General features: G+C 38.7%; 3 protein-coding genes and 1 long non-coding RNA gene across 8 annotated transcripts in view; 2 read left to right on the top strand and 2 right to left on the bottom strand.

Moving 5' to 3' along the window:
* Positions 1-4,849: 4,849 nt before the first annotated feature.
* On the bottom strand, positions 4,850-18,131 carry DBR1 (debranching RNA lariats 1). Its single transcript, XM_057498866.1, has 8 exons — positions 17,780-18,131; positions 17,079-17,203; positions 15,530-15,610; positions 13,677-13,762; positions 11,969-12,193; positions 7,679-7,759; positions 7,078-7,223; positions 4,850-6,589 (listed from the first exon to the last, which is right to left on the bottom strand). The coding sequence occupies exons 1-8, from the start codon at positions 17,974-17,976 to the stop codon at positions 5,896-5,898; spliced, it is 1,635 nt and encodes a 544-aa protein (XP_057354849.1). The 5' UTR covers positions 17,977-18,131; the 3' UTR covers positions 4,850-5,895.
* A 4,188-nt stretch (positions 18,132-22,319) lies between these two features.
* LOC130683019 (uncharacterized) lies at positions 22,320-25,232 on the bottom strand. The gene is made up of 2 exons (XR_008996571.1): positions 25,082-25,232; positions 22,320-22,750 (listed from the first exon to the last, which is right to left on the bottom strand). It is a non-coding gene; the product is annotated as an uncharacterized LOC130683019 (long non-coding RNA).
* LOC118922013 (cilium assembly protein DZIP1L-like) lies at positions 22,845-24,763 on the top strand. Its single transcript, XM_036904284.2, has 2 exons — positions 22,845-23,161; positions 23,839-24,763. Exons 1-2 carry the CDS (start codon positions 23,048-23,050, stop codon positions 24,037-24,039), a joined length of 315 nt encoding a protein of 104 aa, XP_036760179.2. The 5' UTR covers positions 22,845-23,047; the 3' UTR covers positions 24,040-24,763.
* The window catches only part of ARMC8 (armadillo repeat containing 8), a 110,759-nt gene continuing 109,654 nt past the window's right edge, over positions 25,230-26,334 (top strand). For 3 of the 5 annotated variants that reach the window (XR_008996557.1, XM_057498848.1, XM_057498849.1), the window contains exon 1: positions 25,230-25,460. Coding sequence is in view for 3 of the 5 variants with exons in the window: in XM_057498848.1 (XP_057354831.1) it covers positions 25,308-25,460 (153 nt within the window). In the remaining 2 variants the exon portion in view is untranslated. Of the gene's footprint in view, positions 25,461-25,535; positions 26,064-26,334 lie in introns of all 5 variants that reach the window. The other 2 variants (XM_036904283.2, XM_036904279.2) reach the window with 1 other exon arrangement.

The raw sequence follows: 26,334 nt of genomic DNA, 5'->3' as shown, positions 1-26,334 counted from the left end.
CTTATAATAATTCAGCAATTACACATTTGTCTTGTGGAGTGTTATGATTCTGTTTCATTTGATTTTGCTATTTCATTTTATCAAAAGGCCTAAAGACCCAGTGATTACAGGCTCCTTCATGGTGAATCAGAGACAATCAAACAGCAAGGTTATAAATTGCCTATTACATAAAACTTTTATGAATTGGTAAGCAATTCAGCTTTAACTCAGTAGAAAATTAGTAAAAGCTGTGACCAGGCAGTCCACAAGAAAAGAAATACAAATAGATTTAAATATGTGAAGACATTCAACCTTACATATAAGATAATTAAAAGATATTGAGATACTGTTTTTCTTCTCTCAGATGAGCAAATGCCTATAAAATTTCAAAACATAAAGTGTTGGGAAAGGTCCCTCACACAATCACTCCCACACATCAGTGGTGGCAGCGTGAATTTGTACAACCTCAGCAAAGGACAGTTAAGCTATACTTATCAAAATTATAAACCAATACACCCTGTGTCCAGCAATTCCATTACCAGGAATTTATCATGGATCTCTAGTTGCACATGGGCAAAGTAACATATATTTTCATTTTCATTGTTTTATTTTTAAAGGAGTAGAAACAACCCAATCTCTATCATATGGGACTGGTTTAATAAATTAAGATACACCCACAAAACAAGATAACATGCAACCATAAAAAAACGAGGAATTTTATATACAAACATAGAATGATCGCCAAGATATGTATTTTAGGTGAGAAAAATATGGTGAAGAAAAGAGTATGTGAATCACCACTCTCATAAAAGAGGAGAAAAATTCAATTGGTGATGGTGGTTGACTCTAGGGAGCATAGCTGAGTGGCTGGGAGACAGGACAGAGATTTTTCCTTATATGTACCTCGTACTATTAGGATTCTGTACTATGTGAATATATAAGCAATTCCCAAAAGGTAAAATTTAAAGAAAAATGACTGAGTATCCCAACAATGACTGATGAGCACAGACTTCTGATGAGATGAGAGTTCAGAAGTTTGATACAAGTCCTCAAGAAGAACTCAGGAAATCACCAGGAACTTCCTGCCTTAGATTCAGTTAAGTCGATACATTAGAGAAGCCCAACATGGGCAAGGGAATGCAGCTGACATGCTTTGGAATCCTTTGAATTCTCCCCTAGCCTTTCCTCTCTACATCTTATATATTAAAAATAAAGATAGTGGTCATATTAATATTTCACAATGTTCTTTCTTTTTACTATATTGTTATATACCTTAGGAATTGATTTTGAACCTTCTTTGTAATTTCATTACTGCAACTTATATTAAAATTTAACTTTACAGATTTGTTAAATTACTAGGCTGGAGCTGATAACTTTCCCCAGGGGTTTTGAGGTAGTTAGTAATTGTTGATTTGACAAGAACTGACACCTTTACAATATTAAGCTATCACATCCAGAACCCTGGACTATTTCCTCATTTATTGAAATATTAAATTATTTCCTTTAATACATTTTGAAATTTTTCTTTATTGAAGTCTTGTGCATTTTTGACAAATTAATTTCCAGTAATGTTTTCACTTTTCTTGTTGCTATGTTGTTCTTTATCATTTTTTCTTGCTGATACTGCTATTTTGGAAACTTTTAAAGTTCTCTTTGTATCTGGCAAACTTTTGTTGGTCTTTTTGTTTGTATAAATCTTTTTGTCTTTTTCCCTTCTAAATAAGTGATCCAAATATAGATGGTCTGCATATAATGATGGCTCCTTTCCGACCTTTGCATCCCTTTTCTTATTTTATAGCTTTGTCCAAGACCTCCAGTAAGAATTATTAAATGATACCTACAAGTCAAATGTCCCTTTGATTTGCTGTTATAGTAATATGTTCCTCTCACTTGTCACATTGATACAGTTAGAATTTCATAATCATTCATGTGATTAATTTATTAATATTAATTTCCTTGACTGTATTATAGGCTCCATGAAGACTGGAATTAGACCTGGTTTTTCTCACCATTGTATGTCTGATAAAGTGCCTGGGACATATTTTGAGATAAATATTTCTTGAATGAATAAATGAGAGGCCTAGGCTGATAAGGAAGAATTAAAGACAATCATAAGAGATGAGGGCCCTACTTTGCTCATGTTGCTTTTTCCTCCCCTATCCCAATTACATGGGTATTCTGGTTGCAAGCACCAAAACTCACACTAACTAAATTAAACGAGTAGAATTACTGGAAGGAGATAGGAGACAGGGAATCGAGGATTCCTAGTCAGAAGGTGAAAAGGCTGAAACACTGGGCTAAGGAAACAGAAGGTCTGAGGTCGCAGAATAGACAGTGAAAACTCCTGGGCAATTTTGCAGGATACTGCCCCTGCAACTCATGAGCGCCAACCATTTTCATCTTTTTCTCTCTCTGCTCAACCTCCATATTTCAAAGGAGCATCTCATTGGTATAACAAGTGCCATGACTGCCCTTAGGTGAGGGCAGAACCCCAGTGCAATAGAGGTGATTCCCAAAGAAATCTGTGGTGCTATTATTAAAGAGGAATTGATGCTTATAAGCCAGACATCAATGGCCTCCACAACTTAAAAGTGTTGGGCTCCCACCACTTTAAATGTTCACCTGTGATACAACCATTTCAGACACTAGTATAAACTAGAAATTAATGACAGGCATTGGAGAGGGAAGAACAGGATGAAAGGGTTCTAATGGGAGCAAGACATCTGAGGGTACCTTTTTATATAGTTATGACTTTTTTTACATAGTTCTGAAGCATGTAAATGTTTTACAAATTCAAAACTAGAAGAAAAAAAATCAAGACAAAGAAGCAAACTCTTCTTACACAGAAAATATACACTGCTTTTCACCTCATTTTTTTCTCACTATAACCAGAAAGTCACTCCATATCAGTTCATGTGACTGTCCCATTCTTTTAAATGATACAATTCAATAATGATTTTTGTATTTACAGCATATTCAGAGTTGTATAACCTTCGCCATTATCTAATTTTAGAACATTTTTGTCACCCCCCAAAAGAAACCCTGTACCCATTAGCAGTCACTCATTACCCTCCACTCCCTTCCCCCAGCCCTGAGAAACCAAGAATCTACTTTTTGTTTTTATGGACATTTCATGTAAATGGGAATCATACATGTGGTTTTTCTTGTGTCTGGCTTCTGGCAAAATGTTTCAGATTTCATCCATGTCATAGCATGTATCAGTACTTCATTCCTTCTTACTACTGAGTAAGTCTATTGTGCGGATATATTTTTTTATCCATTCATCAGTTGATGGACATTAAGGTTTCTACTTTTTGACTATCATGAATAATGCTGCTATGAACATTCATGTACAAGTTTTTGTGTCCTTTTTTAACAGGTGTGTATTATTCCATGGGGTGTTTTATTCAACTAGTCTTCTCCTGGTGAAAGTTTACATAGTTTCCAGTAGTTTGTTATCACAAGTAATGCTCCAGTGAATATTTTTGTGCTTTGGCTTTCTTCCATTTGTGGAGATGTATCTTTAGACCTATTCCTAGAAATAGAATTACTGGGTCTATATAAAGAGTTCTTTATATTACGTAAAGATAAGCCCTATGTAATATGAGTTGCAAATATATTCTTCCCATTTGTCTTTTATCTTTTAACATTGTGTTTTGTTTGCCACAAAGTTATCAGTTTTTGTATATAATCAAAATGTTTCAGTGTTTTACTGTATCTTGATTTGCAAATAGTTACAAAGGCCTTTCTCAATTCCAGATTTTAAGGAAATTTACCCATATTTTTATCTTATATGCTTATATGGTTCCGTTCTTCACATTTCTCTGATTTATTCATACATATATGTATATATATGATATATAAATTTAACATGATCCCTTTGCAGTTCTAATTCCCCTCATTTGTTTTCTTCTGATTTTTTTGCTCTTTCCAATGTTAAATGTTGTAAACATTGCTCTTTTCAGTGTTGAAACATCATGGAAGTAGTGGATATGCTAGTCTTGTTCCTTCACCTTGCACTGATTTTCCTTTGATGGGAATGCTTTTAGTGTTTTCCTCTTAAACAAGATGCTACATTTTACTTTAAAAAATTGGACATTGGTGGTTAATTTTGTTAAAGGCCTCTTAATCGTTTGTCCTTAGATCTCTATGTGAATTACACAGGCCACTGATATTGAACCAGCTTTGTTTCCCTCATGCTATATCTTCTTAAAATGTGTTATAGATTGTTTGCTAGTATTTTGTTTAGGACTTTTGTGCCAATATTCGTATGTGAGATTGGTTTGCGGTTTTATTATGCAATCTTTACCAGATCTAGTTTGTGTAAATGTTATACTTCTCCATAAAAAGAAACTGTAAACTTTCTGGATATATATTTTGGAACAGTTTATGCAACACTAGGGGTTATCTGGCCTTAAAAATGTTTGGTAGCTTCCCCCTGAAACCATCTGGGACAGGTGTTTTTTTTTTGTGAGAGTAATCCTTTGCTAACTTTCTTCATTACTTCTAAGGAAAATTTTTTCACTTTTCATCTCTACCAGTATGAATTTCGGTAAATTGTGTTTTCCTAGATTAATCACCCATTTGGAAAATTTATTTGCACCAGGTTATACAGAGCAATCCTAGGCTTATTTGTTCAATTGAGTATCCTGCTTCAAAGGCTATTTCTCCCTTGTATTTAGTTTGTAGCATTTGTGCTTACTTTCTTTCTTGATTGGGTAAACTAGAGGACTTTTTTTTTAACTACCATTTATTAATTCTATTATAATTCATTTTACGTCTAAGTACTTTCTGCTTTTATTTTATTAAGAATTTTTGGGAAAACACAGTCAGAATTTATGGGATTCAATTAAATCAGTGATGCAGGAAATCTGTAGCTTTTAGTATTTTATGTGAATAAAGAGAATTAAAATAAGTGAATTCAACATTCGACACAAAAAGAAAGTAAACAACAAGCGGAAGGCAGTGAAGTCCTAGACTTTTCCAAGTCAAATGCTGACAAGATGGAAGCCAACTGCTGCATCGTGGCTCCTGAATTTGGCTGCTGTGGGATGATGAGATCCTGGAAGAGTCTCTGCATTCCATGACTCCGGATCCAAAGCGTTGGGTGACCATCTCCTCAGGTGTTCGAGGCATTTTAAACAGAGACAGAGGTGCAGTTTTTCCACATGGATCTTTAAAACTATTTTAATGCTAGCAATCCATTATGCAGCATGAGGGCAGCATTTGAGCACCTTGATCCCTGAGCGTAATTAATTCTAAACTGAACTGTGACAGAAATGACCTGCACAGTTACATTAAAATTAAAGCTAAAGCTGAAATATAACATGTCAACAGGGTTATATTAATTTCAGCAATGAAGTCTAAGATTTTTTGTTTACCAATGTTTAGTATTCAAAGTAATTTATTTCCTGAAATTTTTATCTACCACCTTCAATTTCAATAGACAGACATTAAGAGCTAAGGAAAATATTTATAACAAATGAAAAGGAAGCATACATAGTTATGTAGACAAAAATGACTTAACTTTATAAAACAAAATATAAATATGCCATATTTTACACACCAAAGTATTTATAATGGTAGTGACTCCTTGAAGGCAAAAATCCCTGTCTTACTCATCTTTATAGTGCCATCTTATAAAAGAGTACCTGGTACAAATTAGGTGTTCAGTAAGTGCTGAAAATAATGAAAGTGGATAATGTATGTCTTCCAAAATAAGGGCACTCAATCCGTAAACATATGAAATTTTAATACTTATCATACAAAGGCCTAAAGACAATGTTGATATCTTGCTAAAATTCTCTTACATAATTTCATTATTACAAAGTTAAATCTTGAGTCAAAAATCCAACTCTAAAAATATGGTCTCAAAAATCATGTATCTACATTAAACATTTAGACGAGTAAATGGCCTTATGCTGCATCACCATCATCCACTGCAGCATAGATGGCTTGATTCCTCCTCTTAATTCTCTTTCTTTGCTGTGGTTCATGTTCATCACTCAACCTCTTCAACGGCACCTCAGGTAAGTCCTTTCCATCCCTCGACTCCCCAGCCTCACCAGGTTTCCCCTCTTTGCCAGCTGGGGAACCCGGTGTATCATCAGAAGATACAATCATGGAACCGGGCAAGATCCTGACATCAGAGAAACTTGCAGAAAAGTCAGAAGCTTGATCAGAAGAAGGTTCTACCGATGGTGTATTCACGTCACTATATGCACTTACAGTGCTATCTTCCCCTTCCTCTTCTTCATCTAACATTATTTCATCTGGATTAACGGAGGACAGGGCAGATGTGTCTGTGTTATATTCACTAGGGTCTTCCACAGAGTCGTTACTCTCCACATCTTCCTGCTCCTCAGAGTCGCCACACAAGTGTTGTTCTTCCTTGGCCTTCTGAAGCCTGACATTAAGGTCAGTGATGCCAAGCTGGGCACAAAATTCAGAAGTCTGAGGACTGATCCTATGAACCAACTGCATTTGTGTTTGTGGCTTGCCAGGGTCATAACAAGCAGCTGTTATACTAAAGTTACATGGAACTCTGAGGTCATGATTTAATTGTTCCAATACTTCGTTCATTGTTTCTTCAGTTGCACTATAATCCCACCTATAAAAGTCCAAAACAACAGATTTTTATATTTTATCAGCCTCAGACAATAAATAATGAAATCTAACTATGAACTTCAAGTACAAGGATAAAAATATAAACCATATATCAAAATTCCATTAAAAAAATTATAGTTAATTGAGCAAAGAGCCATTTTGAAATAAAAACAATTCTCAGAAAAAGCTGTCCTTAATTCACACCCTAAATCAAATACAGTTATAAATTATTTTAATGTGTGAACCAAATACCAACCACACAAGCATGTACACTCTTTCACTTACATGCTTATTTGGGATGGTACCCAATAGTCCATTTTCTTGTATTCCTTAGATAGAAAACTTTTATTTCCATACCAGTCAGTAAACCTGGAATTGTTCTGACACTCATGTAACAATAAGTCCCTTGATTTTAAAAAAGAAAAAAAAGTGGAGGGGACAGAAATTGTGCATGCAACGGAGAGGGCAAATCCTAAACAAGGTCAAACCTACCTTGCATGCAGGCCATTATTTTCAGGCATATTCCATAGGCGCCCTGTCACATTAACAAGACTGTTAGTAGCCCTGAGAATAGTAAGCCACTCAATATCATACTCCAAGTAATCAGGAGCTCTGGGGTCATGTTCTATTTCTATTACCTATAGGAAGAAATAAGTAATGTTTAAGAAATACGTATCTATTTTTAATATTCTAAGAATTTCAGTATAGCACAGAGAAGACAAGTAATGTCTCTATAGCCTCCTACAATGCTGCTAGACAGTGACTGCAATGGGGGTGGGGGAGGTGAGGACTTGATAATATGGGTGAATGTTGAAACCACAACCTTGCTCATGTGAAACCTTCATAAGGTTGTATATCAACGATACTTTTAAAAAGTAAAAAAGTAAAATAAAAAAAAAAAGAATTCCAATATAACAATAAAATTGTATAGGAATTTAGTAACCTAAAAACATTAATGTAACTTAAATATTCCCAAAGAATTCTAATACGTAAATTACAAAGAGCACAAATAAATTCTGAAAGGAAAATTGATGTTCTTTTTTAATCACTGGAGGAATAAGACTCTTGCAAAGTTATTTAATTTTCTTTTTACCTGAAGAAAGTCTCTGTGTGGTAAGCATTTGTCCAAGGCTAAGAATTTGGTTGCTTTGGCTGTCTGTCCTTTATCCTTGGCCTAGACAACATGAACCACGATTTAAGAAAGAATGTAAAACATCACAAGTAATTCATACGTTGAACAGGATGGAAATAATCTTTATTACACATACCCCTGAGTTTTGTGTCAAAGGAACTGTCACTTTCCCTAAACAAGTTTATTCTAAACCCACTGTGCAATGATGGGCAAAACACCTAAATTCTCTGGGCTTCGATTTCCTTACAAAAGTCAAAGCAGAAACTAATGATGGAGATGACGAAGTTGACAAATCAAAGCATATACACACATAAATCAAAGTACATAACACAAAAATTAAAGGTAACAGAACTCAAAAGTAAATTAGCAGAGCTAAAACTATGCAATTTTTACCAGATATTATAGGAGAAAATCTTCATAACCTGGGGTCAAAGATTTTTTAGCTACAACACCAAAAGAAGATGTGATACATACATTTAACAAAATTATGAAATGTTATTCAAGAAAAAAATTGAATGAAATACCGATACATAGTACAACATGAAAGAAAGAAGAAACCAGATGCCAGAGACTATATATTTTATGATTCCATTTATATGAAATGATCAGGCAAACCACAGAAAAACAGAACAGATTAGTGATTGGCTGGGGGCTGAGGGTGGGAACAAGGATTGATAGCAAACAGGCACAAAGGCTGTTTTGGGGTGATGGAAATGTGCTAAAATGATTCCACAACTCTGGAAATTTACTAAAAACCACTGAATTGTACATTTAAACTGGTGAATTTTATGATGTGTACATTATATTCCAATAAAGTTATTTTTTAAAAAGTGAACGGGCAAAAAGAGAAAACTACAAGACACTCATGAGAGAAATTAGAGAAGATACCAATAAATAGAAACCCACCCCGTGCTCATGAATAGGAACAATTAATATTGTCAAAACGGTGATCCCGCCTAAAGCAATCTACAGATTCAATGCAATTCCTATCAAAATACCAACAGCTTTCTTCAGCAAACTAGAGCAAAGAGTTCTAAAATTCATATGGAACCACAAAACACCCTGAAAAGCCAAAGCAATCATGAGAAGGAAGAATAAAGTGGGGGGGGGGATTATGCTCCCTGACTTCAAGCTCTACTACAAAGCCATAGTAATCAAGACAATTTGGTACTGGCACAAGAACAGATCCGTAGACCAATGGAACAGATTACAGAGCCCACATTTAAACACAAGCATATATGGTCAATTAATATACGATAAAGGAACCGTGGATATACAATGGGGAAATGAGAGCCTCTTCAACAACTGGTGTTGGCAAAACTGGACAGCTACATGCAAGAGAATGAAACTGGATTATTGTGTAACCCCATACACAAAAGTAAACTCTAAATGGATCAAAGACCTGAATGTAAGACATGAAGCCATTAAATTCTTAGAAGAAAACATATGCAAAAATCTCTTGAATATAAACAGGAGCAACTTTTTCCTGAACACATCTCCTCAGTCAAGGGAAACAAAAGTAAAAATGAACAAATGGGACTACATCATGTACACCAAAGGACATCAGCAGAACAAAAAGGCATCCGACAGTATAGGAGAATATATTTGTAAGTGACGTATCAGACAAGGGGTTAACATCCAAAATATATAAAGAACTCACACACCTCAACACCCAAAAGCACATAACCCTATTAAAAAATGGGCAGAGGATATGAAGACACTTCTCCAAAGAAGAAATTCAGACGGCCAACCAGCACATGAAAAGATGCTCCACATCACCAATTATCGGGGAAATGCAAATTAAAACCACAATGAGACATCATTTCATGCCAGTTAGGATGGCCAACATAGGAAACACTATGAACAACAAATGCTGGCAAGGATGCAGAGAAAAGAACCCTCCTACACTGTGGGTGGGAATGTAAACTAGTTCAACCATTGTAGAAAGCAGTATGGAGGTTCCTCAAAAAAATAAAAATAGAAATACCATTTGACCCAGGAATTCCACTCCTAGGATTTTACCCTAAGAATGAAGCAGCCCAGTTTCAAAAAGACATATGCACCCCTATGTTTATCGCAGCACTATTTACAATAGCCAAGAAATGGAAACAACCTAAGTGTCCATCAGTAGATGAATGGATAAAGAAGATGTGGTACATATATACAGTGGAATATTATTCAGCCATAAAAAGAAAACAAATCCTACCATTTGCAACAACATGAATGGAGCTGGAGGGTATTATGCTCAGTGAAATAAGCCAGGCAGAGAAAGACAAGTACCAAATGATTTCACTCATCTGTGGAGTATAAAAACAAAGCAAAAACTGAAGGAACAAAACAGCAGCAGACTCACAGAACCCTAGAATGGACTAACAGTTACAAAAGGGAAAGGGACTGGGGAGGATGGGTGGGAAGGGAGGGAGAAGGCGAATAAGGGGCATTACAATTAGCACACATAACATGGGTGGGGTGGGTCATGGGGAAGGCAGTATAGCACAGAGAAGAGTAGTGACTCTATAGCATCTTACTATGCTGATGGACAGTGACTGTAATGGGGTATGTGGTGGGAACTTGATAATGAGGGGAATCTAGTAACTACAGTGTTGCTCATGTAATTTTATATTAATGATACCAAAAAAAAATTAAAGAAATAGCAGCAAGGGGATTTTGGAAAAGTTCACAAAAGTACAGTAGAGACTTCTGGAGTATGTGAAGAAGGTGATAAGAAGACATAAACTATGTTTTCTGTATTTCATTACTAAAGGATTTTTTTCATGTTCTGAAAAAAAAAAGTGAATAAGTATACATAAAGTCTCTTTTCAAAAAAAAGTGAACTGGCAGGAAGAAACATGGGTGGGGGAGGATCACTGTGTAGGTCATATTGGAAGTAGTAAAAAAATGACACTGACAAGTCTCTGAAGTTGACAGAAGATAGCAGGGGAAGAGGAGCGAAACAAGCCCTAAGAGAGTAGAGTACATGTAACACAGACGTGGAAAAGGACTGGTATGAACAGATGACTGAGGTGTTAAAAGAGGAAAATCGCTTTGGCGGCAGCCCAAAGGAAAATGAAAGGAGTACCCACCCCTCCTTTTCCCAGTGAAACTGGGAGTGAGAAGAGGTCTGCAACAGAAAGGGCCTATGGAGAAACATTCCCAGTCAGAACCTTCCAAACTGTGGTGAGGAACATGACTAAAGTGTGCCTCCACCACAGGAAAATGTGTGGTCAAGGAAGCTAAGAAGCCCTGCACACCACACCCCATGCCTGGAGAAAGGCAGTGCCCACTAACACACTGAGGACTCTCAGAACTTCTGTACAAGGCTCTGAGAAGAAATCTCTAACTTTGTTGACCTAGCATTTTCTAAACGTTTTTCCTATGAAATACTCTATAGGACAGTCAGAGTTCAGTCAGAACTGGAGGTGAAAAGGAAGAACTGCTTATTGGCACAGAAGCCTAATTATAAGTACGTATTTATTCTCTACCTTCCATCCAGCACCATCATCCATGCAGTTCCCCAAGGAAAACTCTGGGAGTCATGCTAGACTCCTTCCTCCCCGTCACCAAACCCTGATAATTCTGCTTCCAAAATCTCTCAATCTGCTTCATTGTGTGTTCCCTCTTTACCTTACGTTGGAACCTTATCTTTTGCTTATATAATAGCTTCCTCTGCCTCCCATTTTACATTAGTCCAATCCATATGTAAAACTGCTGCCAAACTCATCTTTCTAAAATGAAAATCTGATTTCACCACTCCCAACTTTTCCCATTACCTCCTGGTTAAAACCCACAGTCCAGAGCACACCCACAGGCAGCTAGGATCTTGTTCCAGCCTCATCTCTCCCAGTGTCTCAGCCGCAGGACCAGCTGAAGTTCCCACATGTACCACGCTATCAGGCCGCTCGCCTCTGCACACACTGGCCCCTCTACCTAGATCACCTTACCACCTACTTCTTCCTGGCACCATCAAACCCCTTGGAAAACCTTCTCTGTGCCTTCACCTCTGTCCACGTCCCCATCTCATCATGTCCGTAGGTGCTGAGGTGCTCCCATTGTATCCTAGCACTTTTTATCACAAATTTATTACACTATTTTATAATTACTCGCTTGTTTCTTTCCCTTATGGACACTGAGTTACTCACAAAAGAGAAATTATCTTTGATTTTTTTAGAGGTAACTTTACAACTGTGCCTGTGACGCCTAGTCCATAGATGTTCAATAAGTGTTAAATGAAATATGTATTTTGTTTGCTACCTGATGCTGCATTAAAGCTGCAAACTTCACATGAAGGTGTGCGGAAAACCAGTAAGTAGGTTTTAAGTGTTCTAAAAGCTCTGAGGCAGCAGGACTTCCTAATGTGTTATTTTCCACTTCTTGTCGAAAAAAAGATTTCATCTTAAGAAGTTGCTTCTTATTCCCATAATGATATATACTTCTTGGCCAATCATGAGATAAAAATATATCCATAGGCTGCTTCAGCTTTAACAGTAAAAGAAAAGAAAGAACATTCTTAAAAACAGATTAACTGAAAGCAATCCCCTCTCTTCTCTCCAGCACCACACAACCATTTACCCACTTAGAGATCTAGATTTCTGTGCAATTCATTCTAAGGTCACTTGATTTAAGGAAGTCACAGAAATTTTAAGCTACTCACACATCGAGGCAAAGAGAAACAGCTTTTTCTCTCTCTCTTATTTTCAGAGGCAAGGCAGGTCAACATACACACATTTTGATTAGACTGCCAATCAACTATGGTCTTTAGCACTGGGTTTCTAAAAAACAATACCACTGTCCTTTTCCCTCTTGGCAAAGAAACTCCTGTTTTAAGATCCAAAGATACAGATTTCATAACACCACTAATGTAAAGAGTATAATAAACCCGAAGATATATTCCATTTTTTTCCTAATGGATTCACATAGTATACACCAAAAAAACTCTGCTTGCTGCATAATTACATAAGTGTTTAAGGTGGCCAGTGTCTTCGGGGGAAGGACACAAAATATACTTCATACTCTACTCATCCCAGCATCGTCAAATAATCAGCAGCAAATACATGGAAAAGTAAATTAAAATAATATGTTTGTCCAAGACAGTACAAATACAAGACATATGACTAAACACTGAAACACTAGCTGGGCAGTAAGTGCAATGAAAATTCAGAGAAGGGTGATGACTTTTCAACTAGAACACTGGTTAGGAAGTGGTCTCTAAGCTGGGTCTTCAAGGACTGGTAGGAGTTAAATGGGTGAAAGGGAATGAGCATTCAAGGTAAACTGCTGAAAAGGGCATTGGAGGAAAGCCCGTAAGCATCCTTACGCTCCAGTAGAGGCTGTATGTGGGAAGGCCTGAGTTCAGCCAGGCAGGCTGTGCTGCTCTCCCACTGGGGAAGCCCTGATCAGGCTATTCACCTGCTCATCTACCTTCACCTCCCATTCTTAATGTGAAGTTAGAGTAACACCTACCTAACTCACAGAATTTGAGTGGCGATTATATGAAATACCATGTGTGTAAACGCTAAATCAGTGGCAGGCATTTAAAAGGTTCTCACACAAAACTGAGTTTCACCTACTCTCCTGTTAATCCAGTGTTTCTACAGCACCATTACCATTTCCCACATCCTCTGGCATCTTTATTATTATTATTTATTTTCTATTTAATACCATTATTAAACTATTTTAACATTTCCTTTAAAGTATGACTCTATTCCCACATATATTCTTTAGCCTTACCTTAAGTAATAATATATGAAATCATGCCTTAAATGTTTTATTATTACGAAAATAAATTTATGACCATTAAAATTAACAAAATCTCACCTCAAAGCAACTCAAGATGCAAATTTTAGAAATACTGAATTAAGCTTTTCTTGGTAATAGTACACCAAAATGATCAGAACACATATTGGTACAGAGTTGCTTTAACATTTTTTTCAGACCTGCTGAAATGTTCTATTTTACATACCTGTTTTAATTTATAAACTTCAATATTTCTCACATGATAGATACTCCTTATTGTATCTGGATCATAAGGGGGGCACTCAAAATGACCTTACATTGAAGAAGAGAAGTAAGTTATATACAACTCCCTTAAATACCACAAATACAGACACATAAACACACTTCTTCAAAACTGATGCTTGTCATCAATGCTTTCAGTTCTTAAAAATTGTATAAAAACACTCATCTTACTATGCTGTTGTTTTTACTAATATGTGATCATAAAGTATAAACATAAAATAATGGGAGGGGCTTATGATTTTTTTAATTCTGTTTTATTTGGGGATAAACTGTTTATTCATGTAGTTTAAATTTTTTAAATGCCATCAAAAAGGTATAGCGTAGAAAATGTTCCCCTGAGAGAACAGATCAGTGGGTGCTTCGGGCTACAGTGGTAGCAGGGAATTATCGGCAAATAGGCACAAAACTTTAAAGGGTGATAGAGAAATTCTCTAAATCTGAATGGCAGTAAAAGTTGCATGACTCTATAAATGTACTAAAATCACTTAACTGTATACTTAAAGTGGTATACAGACATTAATAAAGTTGCTAAAGCAAGTGGAGGGGCCCCTCCTATTCCTGTCTCCTGCCATCAGTACCCTACCTACAGGAAACCAGCATTAATCAGGTTTAGCCTTCTACTCCAGGGATATCACCTATGTGTATAATATACATATTTCTTGATCCTCCCCTTTTTTACACAAATGGCAATGTGCTTCATATATATTCTATACCTTGGCTTTTCACTTATTGTGGAGTTCTTTACTTACCAGTTACACATAGAATTGCTTCTTTTTCTCTCTTTTAATGGCTTTATAGCATTATATTGTACAATTATAACGATATATTTAACTAGTTCCTACCTTTTACTGTTACAAACAAGACTAAAATAAATAAACTTGCATACATCATTTTGCACTTGCAGAATATATCTGTAGATTCAACTCCTGGATCAGACTACTTTTATCATTTCCACAGATATTACCAATTGTCCTCCAAAGACTAGTTCAAATCTGCATCCACAACTGCCATGTAGGAGATGGCCTACGTTTGTATGCCCATGCCACCAATTTGGACTCACAGGGAGCAGAGCAACAGTGAACAGACTTGTGATTTAACAGTGAGGATATGTTTTAGCTGCCAACTTACTTCATGAAACTTTGAAACCAATGTGAATCCAAGCTACTCCTTTAACTTTAATATCAAGGTATAATTCATTCAGATACAGTGGAACGAATAAAGACAGTGTGGTATATTTATACAATGGAGTATGATTCACAAGTTAAAATGAATAGTTACATGTATCAACATGGATTTTCAAAGACATTAAACAAAGAAGTTGCAGAAAGATACAAGTAAAATGATACATTTATATGAAGTTTAAAACACACTGTATACTACATGGTTTAAAGCTGTTACAAATATAGTAATGATATAATATAATCAAGCTAATGATAAACATCAAATTCAGAACAGTGACTACTTCCAAGCAAAACAGTGAGGAAAGGGAGAGATAAAAGGAGATGGTGGGATTGAGGACAGATAAACAATGAGCTTCAATTGTATCTGTATTGCTTTATTTCTTAAATATCAAAACTAAAAATGAGAAAGTACTAAGACTTGATAAAATTAGATGGTAGGTGCACAAGTAATATGTTCTCTATATTTTTACATGTACAAAATATTTATAACATAATTTAAGAATAAATTGGTCAGTTCATGGAAGAATCCAGTGAAAAAGTCAAACTATACTTGATGCTTAAGTTATTCTGGGGCATGAAAGTTCCAATTGTTTAAAAACCATTCTCAGAACAATACCTTTTCGATAGTCGTGAGATTTAAAGATACCAGAGATACCACCAATCCTTATGCCTCGGTATTTTACTACACCTGCCAAACCTGAAAAATCACAGTTAAATAAAATTATTATAGGCAAAAGTAACCGCTTTACTAACTGAACAATTTAGAGGCCTAGAATCTCACATAGTCCTAAAATAACTTGAAATTAAGTATCATGATGAGGTTACTCTTTCACATAGTAATGTGTCAATAATACATAAGGAAGACCAGGGAGGGGAGGCCTAGAAGTACATCAGGCAAGAGACTAAGCATAAAGAAAGGAACAAATGAGATAGGATGTGTTAAGAGGGAAACAGACATAATTTGCTATCTAATGGAATATGGTGGGGAGAGGAATAGGGGAAAACTCCTATGATTGATTTGTGTTACAAATCTGGAAGTTAACAGGTGTAAGGTATAAAGAAGTGTAGTTTCTCTTTCATTTCTGATTGATCATCTTGAGACAGTTTCACCTTTTCACCATACTGTAGTTGTTAAAAGATGATCAATCAGTAATGAAATACAGCAATTAAATTTCTCAAGTTACTGCATCATCATTACAAACATCTGTGAACAGTTACAGACAAGACTGTATAGTTTAAAAGGATTAACACTGAACCTAATCAGATCTATAAATCGAAATGCAGATTATAAGCAATGCAGAGGATAATAAAAGGAACATGTTTAAAAAAGCACAGAATTCCAGTTGGCTAAATGAAGAACGCAGGAAATTCTACAAGACAAATTTCCCACTTTCTTCAACAAATAAATGGCATGGGGGTAAGGACAGAGAGAAAAAGGGCAGTTACAGTCAAAGAGGCTTGAGAATCATGACAAATGAAATGTGTGGACCTTGTTTAGATCCAGCTTGAACAAATCAACTGTAAAACAGACATCTTTGTGAGAGATCATCAGGGAAATCTGAACATGAACATGAGACAATAAATAAGGCAGTAGTATTACTTTAGTTAGGTATAATAATGGTACTGTAGCTGTGATAGTTTCACAAATTCTTATCATTTAAAAATATTTACTTAAGTACTTACAGGTGAAGTCATCTGAGGGGCAGGACTTACTTCAAAATACTCCAGTCTCCTCCTCACATAAAAAACTTTAGGGGGGAGTAGGTTGAAATAAGATTGGCAAAATGATAATAGTTGTTGAAGCTGGCTAACAGGTACAGAGATTCATTATACTGTTCTCTATTTTTGAGTGTTTAACAAATTCCATTATAAAAAGTTTAAGTTTTTTTTTTTAAATAAAAAGAGTAGAAAAGAAAAATACAAGGATTGCAAATAGTGTACAAGGTCTTTGCAGTTATATTAACCATTGCTTAAAACACTAGATGAAGCATGGGCATATTTTCATGATTACCTACTTAAATCATTTTAATTAAATTTTCATGATTAACTATTTAAATTAAGAGACATTCCCAAAACATATATCTCCAGATGCTGCCCAGCTGGTCTATATATCCTAACAGGCTCTTAGATCCCTTCAAACCAAGAAATAACCCAAGAACACATACCTAAATAATAAATGTTTGGTGCCACCCAGCCACCATAGGGTAACTCTTGCAAATGATTTGACGCTTCATGGTTTCCCCCAATGAAGACTGTGAGAACTGGGGCCTTCTTCTCTCCGGAATAATACCTAGAACATGAGAATAAAGCTGTCGGTTGGCATAACAGAAATTAAGCACAGAGAAAAGCAACTAGGCATTCCTATACCATTAGGCATTGCAGAAAAGCAAAATAAGGTCTCAAAGGAAAAGCTGAGCTCATCATAAAAGTTAAAAAGCGCTTTCGAAACGAACTGCCATCTTTCCCTTGAGAATTTAGGGCTGCCACCGCGGTTTCAAGCCAGTGTACGTTCAGTGAGGTCAAGGACTTTGTCATTTCACTGCTATTACCCCAGAATCTAAAACAGAGACTAGCTCACAGCAGGCATCCAACAAAAACTGGATCATTACACGAACTAGTGCCAGAGTCCTTAACCCGTCAGCTTCTTCCTCCAGATCCTGCCCTCAGCCTGCGATCCCTCCCTAAACAGGTAAGAGGGGACTGGAAAGAAGACAAGTGACATTTCCTAAGTGTCAGTTCCTAGAGACTCAGCGTGAACAAAGACGGGAACTAAGAGCCAGCTAGTCACCTCCGTCAAGGTTCCCTCCCCACTGCTGGCCAGTCACGCTCGCACTGCCGGGTCCGAGACCCGATCAGCGCCCCTCACCTGTAGAAGGTCTGCATGTGGCGGTACTTGGGCGGCACGGCCATGCAGCGCAGGTCGGCCTCGTTGCGCACCGCCTGGAAGTCGCCGCAGCACAGCAAAAGGTCTATCGGCCCCGGGCCGCGCCGCTCGGCCAGCGCCAGCGTCTCATAGATCCTGTCTAGCTCGCCGTGGCAGCAGCCGGCCACAGCCACCCGCATCCTGCCGCCCGCGGCGGGGAGCTGCCCGCAGCTCGCTGGACCAGCGCCGGCCCGGGCCGAGCAGCGAGGACCTGACACTTCGCCCTGCTCCCGCCAACAGTAACGCAGCCACAGGCTGGTTGAGTCTGCGGCAATATAAATCGCTTCCGGTTTCCAAATATCGCGAGAGAAGGATCGGGAAGAACCAAACGAACAGTAGGATGCCGGAGAACTTTCAAATGGATTCAGGCTTTTCCGAATCTAAGCAGTCTGACAGATGATAAAGATCAAAACTAAAGTAATTTGTTTTAAATCCCCAGAAATAGGAGTTCAGTTTGATAAAATTAAACCAAGCTACACAAATTGAGCAAGTGAGATTGGCTAATTCCCCAGGACGAACCTCTCAATGCAAAAAGAATTGCCTGGAAGTGAATCAGAAATCAAAAGTTTTTCTTAAAATACACCCAAAATACAATTTTAAAATATAATATTAAAACTCAGTGAGGATTTTTAAATTATCCGCCTGAAGAGTTTCTAAAATTATCAGTTACTTTTTTTAACGATGCCAGGGACTCTTCATTTTCCTTCCAAATGGTTGTTTGCATAAGTAGACTGCAACCTCAGTGAAAGCAGATGAATGTCTCGAAAACGTTCAGGAAGGAAAAGGACGAAACTGACAACTGAAGAATGAGTAGCCAGGACAGAAACAAGCAAGTGAATAAAACACCTCTGACAAATTTATGTAATCTAATCAAGATAATACAGAGAATGATAATCTATTTCTGCTGGTTTTTTTTTAACTACATAAAAGAAACAATACTTTAGGGGCAAACACCAAAAAAACTCAAAATGAAACAGAAGATGTAAACAGAACAATGGCAATAAGACATTGGAAAGATTGTCACAAACCATAAATCCATTGAAAGACATTGTACTCAGAGTGGTCTATCTAGTTTCTTTCAAAAGTACAAGGATGGTATCATTTTCATGATCTTTAAATTGATCAAGAGGGTAGAAAAAGAAATCTAATATTTCCAATTTTTAATGTTTTATCTTCTTTCTGTATTGGATCTCCTGTAATGCTTTTTACAGTGTTGCTAAATTTAACTTTTTCTGTATGATTTTAAACTATAAGAATTGTCTTTCTCTGGATCCTTTGTACCCTCCATGTAAAAAATTTAAATTGAGCTCATAAAAAAAATTTAAACATGATCAAGTGAAATCTTATCTGCACATTTTGATGCATTTTTACCTATGTAATCCCTCATATAACCACCACACATACCAAGATATAAAATACTTCCAGCATTCCAAAAGACTCCCTTGTGCTTCCTCCGGAGCCCCTTCTTCCAAGACACAAGCACTATTCTAACCTCTATCACTACAGGTCAGCTTTCCTTGTTTTTAAACTTCATATTCATGTCATTATATATTATATACTCTTTGTATCTGGCTTATTTCACCTAATTTAATGTTTGTGAGATTCATCCTTGAATCTATACTATGGATGGACATAGCCATAGTATGCTCTATCTCATTGCTGTGTAGTATTCCACTGTGTGAACATAGCATAGCTTATCTGCTTTCCTGAGGAAGGCTGTTAGGATTGTTTCTAACGTGGGCCTGTAATGAATAAAGGACGTTCTTGTAAAATCTTTTGGTAAACATAGCACTTACTTCCCTTGGACTATGCCCAGGAATGGACTCTCTGAATAACAGAGTAGATATATGTTTAGATTGAATAGATTGTATCAGTTTCCAAATTGGTTGTGCTAGTTTAAACTCTCCTAAGTAATATAAGACCACTCTATTTATTCTATATGCCCAACAGCACTGTATTATGTGGTTGAATTTTAAACATTTTGTTCAGTGTGTAATGGAATCTTGTGATTTCCATGTATATTTTACAACAAAATTTTAATATCAGCCAATTAGAATTTTTGTCTTTTGTGATTGACACAAAATGAAACTTTAATGCCATAACATTCAAAAAGTAGTGGCCAAAGAAGGAAATACATTATAAATAAGGATGAAGAATGGCATTGTGGTTTAGCTCCAAACTCTATTCCCAACTCACACCCCTTTTCCAAAGGCATCACCAGTCAATAAACTTGAAAATTCTCATTGATATTCTTAAATCCTGGGAGAATCAAACTAAATAGAAAACATCACCACCTTCCCATTCTGAATGGAAAAAAAAATGGGAAGATTGTTGGAGAAAACGGATTGAGTGAACAATGAAGATAATTATTTTTGCAAATGTGAAGGGCCAATCACTGAATAGGCAGGAGCTTTCAAACTGTGTGGTGGGAAAGAAATCCCCTGATTCTATCAGAGCTAAGACAGTGCATAGACAGAGGCACCCAACACTGCGCAAGATAAAAAAAAAAAAGATAACTCTGGAAACATGCTTAAAAAGAGCATAATCTGGGGGTAAGACTGAGCAGGTGCCAGACCTTGGTTTCTAAATCCCATTCTCCTCTGAAAGAAAGTAAGTCTGCTTATTGAAGCAGTTAATTCCAGGGCAGAGAAAGTACAAAATGAGCCTGGATCATCTTGTTCCAGAAAGCAAGGAAGTACTCAAAGAATCTGAGACATCAGAAGGATGCCAATTGAAGGTTTTACCAAAATTAAAAAAATAAAAAATAAAAAACACCTGACTTTGAAGAGATATTTATACACTCATGTTCATAGCAGTGTTATGCACAGTACCTAAGATGTGGAAGCAACCCAAATGTCCATTGACAGATGAATGGATAAATAAAATGAAGTAAAAACATACAAGTGAATATTGTCCAGCCTTAAAGAGGAAGGAAATTCTGCAATATGCTACAACATAAGTGAACTTTGAGGATATTATGCTAAGTGAAATAAGTCAGCCACAAAAAGGCAAATACATGATTTCCCTTACATGGGATGCCTAGAGTAATCAAATTCTTGGGCACAGAAAGTAGAATGGTGGTTCCCAGGGGCTGGGCATAGGGGGAATGGGGAGTCCTTGTTTTATGGGCGGAGTTTCTGTTTTATAAGATGCAGAGAGTTATGGAGATGGATGGTGGTGATGGGTGCACAGCATTATCAAGGTATTAATGCCACTGAACTGTATATTTAAAAGTGGCTCAATAAGAAGAAAACAAATCCTACCATTTGCAACAACATGGATGGAGCTAGAGGGTATTTTGCTCAGTGAAATAAGCCAAGCAGAGAAAGACAAGTACCAAATGATTTCACTCATCTGTGGAGTATAAGAACAAAGAAAAAACTGAAGGAACAAAACAGCAGCAGAAACACAGAACCCAAGAATGGACTAACAGTTACCAAAGGGAAAGGAACTGGGGAGGATGGGTGGGAAGCGGGGGATAAGGGGAGAGGAAAGAAAGGGGGCATTACTATTAGCATGTATAATGTGGAGGGTGGGGAACAGGGAGGGCTATGCAACACAGAGAAGACAAGTAGTGATTCTACGGCATCTTACTAAGCTGATGGACAGTGACTGTGTAATGGGGTTTGTGGGGGGGGACTTGGTGATGGGGGGAGTCTAGTAAACATAATGTTCATGTAATTGTAGATTAATGATACCAAAAAAAAAAGTGGCTCAGATGGTAAATTTTATATTCTATGTATTTTACCACAGTATAAAAATTGAAAAAAAGGTAGGCCTTTGATAGAGAAAGCTTAAGTACAGGAAGGTAGAAAAGAGAAAATAAAAATCATGGACATCATCACTTACAGTTAATATTTTGGTTCATTCCCTGTCATTGTTTTTCTGTATGTATGTATAGATATAGATATAAATATAATTGTATAGTGTGGGGTTTTGAGTATTGCTTATTTTCAGTTAAGATTACATCACATTTTCCAATGTTATTAAGTCCACTTTGAAAACATGATTTTTAATGGCTGAATAGTATCCCACGATGTAGCTATCATAACTTCACAACTGAATTATTCCATAAATTATAAGGCTTACTTAAAAATGTATAGTGACCTATTACAAATCACACAATAACATTCCTGTATAGAAATCTTTGTGCATCTTCCTATTTCCTTAATGCGAAGTGCTGTAAGGAGAGGAAAATATGTTCTTAAGGCGCCTTTTGCTACATTAATGCTCATGACTTTTCTATTCTCAGGCAGCTGGCTTCCAATACCCCTGCTATCACTTTATCAACCCAAATTAATTTCTACTGCAAGTAAAAATTGTTTGTTTCAAAAAAGTACAACCTAAGAAAAGCCGTGTCTATTTTCAAAGAAAATCTTAGAGTTTTAGTAACAATGCCCTCTATCTAATAATCACTACATGTACTTTAAAAAGTGACAAATGTTCAAGTACAGTTGCCTGGGACCGTCCTCTGACAGCCTGATTCTTTTCAGCCTTTTTGAGACTGAGGAAGAAATGGGGCAGCTGTCAGGCCAGTTCTGGGATTTGAGTATAGCAGAAGTCCATGCAGTTGAAACTATATTCTTGAATTCTGTTCTTACACGGGAACTGGCTTCTCCTGAACAAGGGCTGAGCACTCAGGAGAACCCTAGTGGAGGGGCGTGCGGACTTGTGTATCTGCAGGTGTGCAGATACCTAAGGAGGACAGGCTGGGGGGTTGTGGTTGGGCTAAGCTGTGCCCTCCTGACATTGCTCAAGACATCAAGATTCGATCTTCACTTAAATAAAACTACACCCTGGCCTTTTCAGAAATTGCAGGCACTGCAGTCCCACAGTGTGATAAATTCCAACCTCAAGTCACAGCAGGATGAGAAATCTGAGGAGCAACTCAGGCAGGCCCAGGCGCTCCAGGCCCTGAAGGAGAAAATGGAAATACAGGTGAGCCAATGCCTCATGCCTTTCATGCTAAAGCCAGCCAAGAACTATATTGTCTTCTGACAAAGTTTCTCATTTTTGTTCCATGGTTTCAGGGAAGTTGAAAGACATCAAAGTTTTCAGACCTTCTGCCAATACAGGGAACCATAGAATAGGATTCTTAGGGTTCTGAGGTGAGGCTGGTGGGTTTCATGTGTGTAGGATCAGATACAGATTGAGGTGAGGAGCTACACTTCACTGACTTTGTTAAAGTGGTCACTCTCTCTTTGCATAGATATGGTAGTAAAACAGCCAGTGGAGAAGGAGTTAGAAGAGCTGCGGGCCGAGCTGAAGTGGACCCAAGGGGAGCTGGAGGCAAGGAGGAATGCTGAGAGGCAGTGGCAACTCCAGGTGGGCAGGGAGAAGCACAGTCAGGGAGACTCCATCCTGGGCCAAGCCCACAGCCCGTGATGCACGTACATCCCACTGGGCCTGAGTTCCTGCTGGCTTCCAGCGCCAGGGTTGGAGCAAGGACGGCGGCTTCCTGGAAGGAGCAAATGATTTTAGGCAGTCTGGAAAGGAAACGTCCATTGTTTTGCCAGACCCGTATGGCCAAAAGTAGAGCAGGGCAGTGCAGTTCCTGTGTTCTTCACACCCTCTGAGGGCATTTGCACCTGAATTTTAACTTCTTACATGATACAGTTAATTAGCTTTCTGAGCACAAAGACTGGATAAAGCTCCAGAATCCAGCCCAAAGGAGGTACTCAGCACCTATTTGTAGAATGAAGATACATAAATATCCTCACTCATTCTTTAATTTATTCATTCACTATTCATTCCCTCATCATGCACGTATTGTGCACCAACTATGCCAGGCATTGTGAGAAATATAAAGACAGAAACGACATGATCCTCATGGGACTTTAAGTTCATATAAGACTTGTCCCACTACAAGTCCAAACAATGGGGACAGATGCTCTTTAGGGGATCTAAATGCCTTGCATGGGGAAGGGTCCCTGGCAGTTTCTCAGTACATATTTGACATAATATGGAATTAATGATTCTATTATTCTTGCTTTACTTTGCAGGAAGCAGAGAGCACTCGTCAGAGAGAAATACAAGCTGAGAAGCTGTTTAATGAATGGAAAGAAAAAGAGCTGGTCAATCTATATGGGGAAATAGACAAGCTAAAAAAATTCCTTTGGGATGAAGTGAAAAGTGTTGCCAACCAAACTTCCATGTTAGAAGAGGTACCTGATTTAAAAGGCTTTTCAAAGTTGTTTTGTTGAAAATCTTATTTGTTCTCAAAATTCATTTCTTAGTTTGTACTAGTTTTATTTCATCTGCCATTTGGGCCTAATACACTGTGAAGCCAGATACCCAAGGCCATGCCTGGGATCGCATCCCTGTACTTTCACATACAGACTGTGTAACCTTTCTGTGCTTCCATTTCTTTCTTGTAACAGAGGTTGCCGAATGGTTAAATTAGCACAGAGACAACACTTAATATCTCTGTTATATAGTAAGAACTCCCTAGATATCACCCTTATTTTTACGAAGGGCCTTCATCACTGGACAAGAAATGAGGCAAACTTTAAGTGAATGCATTTTTCTCCCAACAGATATCCACTGAGCACAGGCTTCGTGCCAGGCACAAATAATAGGTAACTTTTACTGTTTGTATTTACTGTTTTCCAGCCCCTATGCAGTGCACTTTGTATACACTAACGTTTAATCCCCACAACAACCAACCATAACATTCTCAAAGCAGTTACATCAACATCATTAGTTCATTAATTTCTTTTTTAAAGTTCCTTTTTTCTTAAGCTCTCATCATTCCTCCTTTACTGCTGAAGACATTGAGGCCATAGAACACTCTCCACGTTCCAGGCATGTTCTAAGAGGTTTACATTCTCCATCCTCATAAACCCTTATTTTACAGGAAAAAAAACAGAAGTGTAAGGAGTTTAACTTGCCACAGGTAATGCAGCTGGTAAGTGAAGCTTGGATTAAACCCAGTCGTTCTGGCTCTAGAGTATCTATTCTTAACAGTACACCAGATTTAATGGTTGGGGCAAATAATGCTGAAGCAGGTCACACTTGAGCACTGAATCGTGAACCACTCTTACTAGCAGCAGAAGACCTGTTCTGACACCAGTTTCTCCATCTGTAAAATGGAGATCATAACGACGCTAAGTTTAGAGCAAATAAGTATTGAAATGATGAACGTTAAAGTGAACTTCAAATTACATATGTGTCTCTATATACTCGTCTTTCGAAGTATGAATACCCGAGCTCACAAATGGCAATGAATCAATTTGCGAAGCTTACAGCGCCAGAGGAAGACTCCACCCTTGAGCCTCCGCCTCTGGACGGGTTGGAACCTGGCACGGCAGTGGGATGCAGACATCGGGTGGGGCCGGGATTAGGCTGCAGCCAGCGGTAGGCAGGGCCTAGAATCTGGGGCAGGACTCAAGTGCAAGTCAGAAAGCCTGAAAGCCCCCAGGTAACTTGGGGTGGGTCTGAGCCCGGATCTCAGAGGTCCAGACGGCACAGGATGAGAATCCCGGAGGTGGGCTGGGGGCCTGAGGCAGTGGTACCCGGGAGCAGGAACACCGCAGCATCTGACCCAGGGACGGACACTCAGGTGGGGTCTGCAGTCCTGGGCTCTCAGGCTGAAGACCGGGACCACTGGCTGAATGTGGACCAGGTGGGTGCAGGCGGCGCTTTGGGAGTGGAGGTTTCGGACGTCCAGGCTGACCGTAGTGGTTGTCCTCTGTTGCAGAGCCGGAGGACTCCAGAGATTGGCAGCAGAAGGTGCTCGCAGCTCTGAGGCGAAACCTCACCTTTCTGAAACAGTTCAGTCCAGTCCTGGAGGACGCCCTCGAAGAGAAACGGGAAAGGCTGGGGGTAAAGAGAGTAAGCTCAGAGCCGCCGTTGTAAGGGCCGCTCCTACGACAGGGAGGCAGGTGGGGCCGGCAGGTCGTCTGTGCGCATGCGGGAACTGCTGCCCGCTCCCACCTCCAACCGCAGGCTGACAGTAGCTGCTGTTTCTGAGAGGACGATTCGTAAGGAGGCTCCTCGCGCGGTTTCCCTTCGGCCTTGCTCCTGCGGGCCCTGGCCATACTTCAGCGTTCTCTAGAGCGTGGTCCGTTCTCCTCTACGTGCCTGACTTTCCGCAGAGGCGCCTGTCGTTGGCCCAATCGTTCGCTGTCGAAAGTGCTCGCCCCCGCGCGGCGCCGGCCGCAGCCGGGTGGGAAGGCTCAAGATGGCGTGCCTCTTGGAGACCCCAATCCGCATGAGCGTCCTCTCGGTGAGCGACCCGCCCGCCCGCCCGGGAGCTCGGTCCGGCCCGCGGCATCCGCCCCCGACGCGGCGTGCCTCCTGGGCACCACCCCTTGGGGAGGCCACCGGCTCTGCTTTGGACCCGGGACTGAGAGAGGGGGGCGGGCGGGATAGACGGGACCCCGGTCGAGCCGGAGATGCTCCCACTCCGGGAGCTCCCACCGGGGCCGGTTCTCAAGACGACGTCCCGCGAGCCAGGTTGGTTGGGCGTGCCGGCGGCCGGCCCGGCGGCTCGGCTT

Source organism: Manis pentadactyla, chromosome 1, assembly GCF_030020395.1.
Source record: "Manis pentadactyla isolate mManPen7 chromosome 1, mManPen7.hap1, whole genome shotgun sequence".
Taxonomy (NCBI): Eukaryota; Metazoa; Chordata; class Mammalia; order Pholidota; family Manidae; genus Manis; species Manis pentadactyla.
Note: the sequence above shows the minus strand (reverse complement) of the source record. Positions and strands in the feature narration are given on the sequence as shown.

Coding starts and splice junctions, on each gene's coding strand:
- LOC118922013 (XM_036904284.2), top strand. CDS start 23,048: ATGGTAGTAAAACAGCCAGTGGAGAAGGAGTTAGAAGAGCTGCGGGCC. Junction 23,162..23,838: donor AGAGGCAGTGGCAACTCCAG/GTGGGCAGGGAG, acceptor TTTACTTTGCAG/GAAGCAGAGAGCACTCGTCA.
- DBR1 (XM_057498866.1), bottom strand. CDS start 17,976: ATGCGGGTGGCTGTGGCCGGCTGCTGCCACGGCGAGCTAGACAGGATC. Junction 13,763..15,529: donor ATCTCACGACTATCGAAAAG/GTATTGTTCTGA, acceptor CTTCAATGTAAG/GTCATTTTGAGTGCCCCCCT. Junction 7,224..7,678: donor CACACAGAGACTTTCTTCAG/GTAAAAAGAAAA, acceptor TTCTTCCTATAG/GTAATAGAAATAGAACATGA.